The 6379-nt window shown below is 35.0% G+C and overlaps 1 protein-coding gene across 1 annotated transcript; it reads right to left on the reverse strand.

Annotated features, from left to right (window-relative positions):
- Positions 1-332: 332 nt before the first annotated feature.
- On the reverse strand, positions 333-2591 carry LOC111379547 (transcription factor MYB105-like). Its single transcript, XM_023002940.1, has 3 exons — positions 1919-2591; positions 1254-1775; positions 333-1090 (listed from the first exon to the last, which is right to left on the reverse strand). Exons 1-3 carry the CDS (start codon positions 2277-2279, stop codon positions 816-818), a joined length of 1158 nt encoding a protein of 385 aa, XP_022858708.1. The 5' UTR covers positions 2280-2591; the 3' UTR covers positions 333-815.
- Between the last annotated feature and the right edge of the window lie 3788 nt (positions 2592-6379).

The following is a 6379-nucleotide window of genomic DNA, read 5'->3' on the forward strand; positions in this document are numbered from 1 at the left end:
ACTTTCTAGTGTGCTTTCGTCCGTTTTGTTCGTGCTTTCTGGCTTTTTTAACTCGGGGGTGGGATGCGGTGAGTGTTATTGTGTTAAGATTTTGGGTTCCATCTTAAAAGGTCAAACTTGTTAAAATAAATAGCCAAAAACCTTCTAAATTGATCTATGTTTTTATCTTTAATCGATGAAAGGTTTCATCTTAAAAGGTCGATCCTGTGACTTATATTTTCATCTTTATGTGAAATTTTATCAGTTTACATATTGAATAAGCTTTGACACTTTCTTGTTATCATCCCATGTGGATAGCATGAATTTCTCAGAAGATTCTGCTGGGACAAGGATGTTAAACAGTTAAGATAATATATGTAATGTTAAGAAAGGGTTGTGTTTTAGGACCAGAAATTGTGCCTGAATTTTTGCAGGCCCATGAGAAAAGGATGTCTCCAACATTTTTTTTTCCCCAAAATCACACACAAGCTCCTCCATCAAATTTACCCACTTAGCACTTCTATGTAATTGTAATTATTCATACTTAATTTTCTCTGAACTAACGCGTCTTTACACGTTGAAAAGTATAGATAAAGTAGAAAAATTAGAGAGGAAGTGACAATACCTTATGTTTCACATTTCTCAACAGTTCCATCTGATGATAGAGACGTTACAAAGAAAAAGCAGGGTTAGGGAGATGACTTCAGAAGAGTTGGTTTTGACATTTCCTCGTTACCCACTTAAAGAATATGTACTGTTATATAATATCAACTCAAAATAATCACTTAAAAAAGTGAATTCAAGAAACCGCTTTCAGCTTAATTTTCGTGGCAAATTCAAGTGGCTCCAACTCCAAGAAAGTCTATAAATGGCGGTGCAATGGTCTCACCGTTTCTTTCCATTGTTGATGATGATGCAGTATATTCAGTGACTGAAACTTGATGTGCTGATGCTGTGAAATCTGAAGGGTAGTGATAGTTTCTCTGTTGCATTGCAGTCACTAGGGAGCTTGGGTAATGAGGATAAGAATGTAAAAAGTTGGATTCAACCTTTGGATCATCCCAAGATTTTCCCTGGTCGCAAATTGGCATCGCCTCACTTGTAATGGGACCTGTGTAAAACAAACACACAATATATGAAGTGACATTTTATACACAGTACTAAACAAGACTAGACTAGACCGTATAAACAAAAATTTAGCTTGATTGATGTAAAAATTAAAGTGAACTCAGGCACAGAAATCTGTATGTAGAAACTGCAGATAAGTAAAAAACCTATAGGCGGACGGGAAGTATTAGGCAGCAGGCGAGGGAAGAGACCAAGAGAAGTTTGTGATGCCCAGAATCCACTGTAAGGAGGAGGGATACCGTACATCTGGCTAGAAGTTGCTCCCCCACCACCACTAGCATCGCCGCCATTTCGAGTCGAAAACTCGCAAGCAGCAGTTAGATCACTGAAAGTTGCATAAGATGGCAATGTTGGTTTAGTTTTGCTGGCCGCATCTGCATTGCAAAGGGGAATATCATCTTCTTCCATTGATCTTTTGCATACAAATTGGCCCATTTTTCTCCTTCGAAAAGCACTGGATTGTTCTCTATACTTTCTAGCCATAATAACATGCCAATGATTCTTGACTGCATTGTCTGTTCTTCCAGGAAAAAGCCTTGCTATCAATGACCATTTGTTGCCATACAGTCTATGAGCAGCCATTAGTCTCTCTTCCTCTTCTTCAGTAAATGCCCTTCTGTTTATCCTTGGATCCAACTGGTTAAACCATCTTAACCTGCAGCTTTTCCCTTCACAGTTCCACGTAATACAGCAAAAAAGTTATGATATGAAAAAACAGTCATTGAAAATTCTTGAGCAGCAACAACAAACTAGAAGAAATATTGCACACAGAGAGTAGGACAATAAATAGCGTTTTTCCTCAAATTCTTACCTGATCTTCCTTCCAGCTTCTCTGCAATGAGGTTCCAATTTTGAGGGCCATAAAGAGCAACAAGTTCCTTGAGACGTGCGTCTTCTGCAGGCCTCCAGTGTCCTCTAGCACACAGTTTTGACTGCCCAGTATTTGAGTCCTTCCCGCTGCTAAATGCATGCATGTTCATCTCATCTTCTTCATTTAAGCTAGCATTTAGATCAATGGATTCATTATTTTCTCCAAACCCGTCACTTGAATCAGAGGTTTTACCCCAAAAATTATTATGTCTCCCTTCATCCATATCAGTATCACAAAAAGAGCCCTCTTGGGAAGAAGATATGTGATTAATGGAAAGATAACAGAAATCTGCAAAAACCATTCCACCATTGACTAGGAATAACCTATAGAACAAGGAGGAGCAGTTGTTTAACAAGTGGAGTTCCTTTTGGGCTGTTTGGTGGTTAAATAATGCATTTATTTGCCATTTTTTCAAAAACAAAAATCTTTTCTGACAAATTGTACACTGTTACAAGGTCATAAGCTTCATCATCAGATGAAAAAGGAATGTATCTAAAGATTTAGGGAAGATGAAAGGTTTAACAGTAAAATGAAAGGAGAAACCGAGTTTCCTCTGTAGGATTATGAAAACTTGGCAGCAAAAAAGTATTTTTAACAGAACCCTCTGCATACTCCTCTTTCTTTAAATAAAAAATAAATAAATAAATGATGAAAGTTGAACATCAACCTTGACAGCCTCTACCGTCCCACTTCTAGAGCTTTGTGAAGGAGTTAAATCACAAGATGTGTTCCTATAGGTCAGAGAACAAGAATTGTCTGTACACTGCGCTTATAAGAAATATAATTCCATATTTCAGAAATCGAACTCCCACACTACGACTACAACAAGACGTGAAAGAACCTCACATTTCAACGTGAGATAACCTCACGTTTCAGGCGTGAGATACTCCTCTTTCTCTCACCGTTTGGAGAGTGTGTTTCAGTGTAAAAATTTATAATTCTCCCTGATCTAGACTAGATAGATAATTACCCCACATTTCAGTGTCGAGACTTTTCTATTTTTCCATTTTAGGGACAACTAACCTTTTCTTTTTAGTTTGATTACTTTATTTGCTTAATGATAGACTTTAATCGTATGCTTAAAATTAATAATTTTTTTAACTTTTTTTCTTAAGTAAGTTTGTACTCTCTGGAAAAACATAAATTTCAAAGAAAATGGTATAACATTGTAGCAAAGCAACCACACTCTTAGCCCTTGTTTGAGCCCTATTTTTTTGGGAAGAATGAATTTTTGAATAGTGTATTGATGGGAAATGTGTGGTTAAAAAATAAGGAAACGTTTTAGATTTACGTGTAATATTATTTTATTGAAAAATGTGTGATTGAAATGATGTCAAAACACTGTCGAAAAATGAATTTTTTCAAAAGAATGAAGCTTAGATAAGGGCTTAATTTCGAGTTTAGCTGCTTTTAATTTACAGAATTCATGTTATTAGACATTTGAAAGGAGGAATGAAAATGACTTGCACAGGCATTGAAAAATGTCATCTTTGATTTTAAATTTAATTTTAATCTTTCATTTTTTTAAAATTTTCAATCATCTTTACAAAATATGTCAACAATAAAATGAAAGTCAATAGGCAATAAATTACACAAACTTTTATTGAATGTTAGATTTGAAATTGCTAAAACAAAAATGTAAATACATTAGTCACTGTAAACGACAATCAGAACCAAACATATCAAAATAAAAAATAGCTATGTTGGAGGTCTAATTTCACGTCCCTTCCAAACTTTACGTGATTTCAAGATTATTTCTTGAAAAATTGATAAGAGTATGGTCTCATATCAAAAAAATGGGGATTCATTCATAGAAATTCACCCACCAAATTTACTCCTTAATTTCAACAAATAAGCAAGAATTTGATGTATTTTTTACTTTTTACCCTTCAAGAACTTCCGAAAAATATGTCCTAGCTGCCCTATGCTTCTTTAACAAAAATTCACAATCAACATTCAATAAGAAGGGGCGTGTAGTCCTCCACACCATAATGGTAAACTGTAAATGAATTAAACTAATCAAATAGGAAAATTTAATAGGTAATAATGTAATATTGATGAAACTGATGTGGTGAACTGGGATTCGATTGCTATTTTTTAAAAATTTATCTTTCAATGAATAAATATCAAGTCTTGTTTGTCAACATTTTCTATCAAATTTCCTTGTTAGAGTAGCATGATTGACTATAAATAGTGTTGGATCGAATTAGACAATCCTATAAACAAGATCTTATTTTCTTTTTCTTATTTAACAGATTTAATCATGTTCACTTGTGTGTATCAAACGTGTGCATACGAATATATTTTTCTCTCTTTAACCTCTATCTATCCATCCCTACTGAAAGTAGGGTTTGAAGTTTTAGGCTGTCTCTCTCAACAATGACAAGAAAGACTCCAACGTGATGTCTGATGCTTGCTCGAGTTTGTACAGATTATGGACACCAATCTTATCAAATTGACCCACCAAACTTGTCAAATGGAAGTAAATGGCTTTGCCCACCAATCACATCAATCTGTGATGTGAATTTTAACTTATAATGACAGTATTACAATAAAACTCACAGGATAGAGTATTTCATCGACCAGTTTGGTTTTGTTATCTCTTTTCATTTAAATTTGCACTAAATTGTACGATCTCAAACTAATCGTATATTTTGCTGGTAAAAATGTCTTTTTTATCCGTAAACTAATGAACACAGTTAAGACAAATAGAAGTGTGATCTAAAAATTCGGTCCCTCTAGTATATTTTTTTTGCCAAATTCTTAATATTTCTTATTGTTTTTTTTTTTTTATAAATTGATGCTACTTAATAATAAATATAGGTATATATCTATTTGATATTCAAAATGAATTATGTGTAATTTCATAATTTTCATTAGAGGTGGTAAAAACTCTTCTATGAACTATTATTAGCAATCTTATGAGTCATTCTGTCAAAATAAGTAAATTTATGTATATTGTTAACCTTGTTTCCTATTAGGACCACGTGGACAATAGATATCAGACCTACCCACACACACGTAAGCTAAGTCCTACACGCTAAGACACAACAATTGTCTGGAACGGCCAAAAAAGGGGCGTAGTAGCAGCTCAAAGACGCGGGATGATAACGTTCGGAATTCGACAATGCAATTGAAGAGCGATTGTACAATAATTACCAATAGTAGGAGATCAATGTTATGTAAACTTAGTTGTATTTGTAAGAGAATGAAATGGAGTGAATTGTTCATGTTAACTGTAATATTGAGTTTTGTATGAAATTTGCATTAGCCTTACAATGGGGATATGGGGAAGTATTTATAGTAGTGCAAGGTGAATTGTGGCCCTCGAATGAGAGTATACGTGATCTCATCTCCACAATCCATACATCTAATCCTAAGCATCACCTTTGACTTGTTAGCCCACTTTACATTTATTAAGTGACAAAATCGCTACTTTGTTTTATAAGACTTGACACTCAAACTCTATGATAGATGTCACATCAATCATTCGAAAAAGATACTTGTAAAGGAGCAGATCTCTTGAAGGGAGTGATAGTGAAGGCGCCTTAGAAGCCATAGCCTCGGTTCATCGGCCTCGAAGTGACCCGCCTCAGCCAATGCACTTTGAATTTGGAAATGTCGAGCCTCGGTTGAAGCATTGACCTTGGTTGATTGGTACAGGCCTAGGGGCTTTGATCAACATGCCACATGCTTCGACTTAGGTGAGCCAAGGGCCATAATGGGTCGGCCGCGTGGAGCCACTTGTGACGAGACGTAACATATATTAATTTAAATACGCTAATATTTTTACCATTAAATAATTTAAATTTATAGACAATATAATTCAGTGTCCTCGTTTTTCAATTTTGCTATTAATAATTGTTAGTAATATTTGTGAGAGTAGGTTTACTAGGATTGATTAGTTTACAATTAAGTCTTGCAGCACCAAATTGATTGCGCGGATTATGCCATATGTTAAACATCAAGATTATCATATATAATACCTTTAAAAGGAGAAAAAAAAAATTAACTATGAAAGAAATAATAGAAGAAATTAAAAGATTGAGAAGTTCAGTTCAATCGATTGAACAAACCCATAAACTTAGCTTGTCGGGACATGTTAACATTAAAGAAAAAAAAAATTTACTTTGTACCATTCACATGTACCAATTTAAAATGTTAACCACATGCAACAAAACCAAAGGAAAAGTAGTGGTAGCCCCTCAGGGCACATCCGAGTTGGTGGAACAATCACTATGACGGGCTTGCAATCTCAGCGTGGAGAGTTCGATTCCTGATCAACGCGGTGAGGAGGATTCTCTTGGGGTCAGAAGTATAAACCAAGTGGGAACTTGGGAGCCAACAAGGGCATAACTTGCGATTTACCTCCTCAAGTCATTGAGAGGTCGGTGGCTAGAG

Source organism: Olea europaea, unplaced genomic scaffold (genome assembly GCF_002742605.1).
Source record: "Olea europaea var. sylvestris unplaced genomic scaffold, O_europaea_v1 scaffold2003, whole genome shotgun sequence".
Classification (NCBI taxonomy): domain Eukaryota; kingdom Viridiplantae; phylum Streptophyta; class Magnoliopsida; order Lamiales; family Oleaceae; genus Olea; species Olea europaea.

Excerpts from the sequence above, each read along its gene's own strand:
- LOC111379547 (XM_023002940.1), bottom strand. The coding sequence starts at position 2,279 with ATGGTTTTTGCAGATTTCTGTTATCTTTCCATTAATCACATATCTTCT. Across the intron at positions 1,776-1,918 it reads GAAGCTGGAAGGAAGATCAG|GGAAAAGCTGCAGGTTAAGA; the intron begins GTAAGAATTTGA and ends GGAACTGTGAAG. Across the intron at positions 1,091-1,253 it reads TACTTCCCGTCCGCCTATAG|GTCCCATTACAAGTGAGGCG; the intron begins GTTTTTTACTTA and ends TGTTTTACACAG.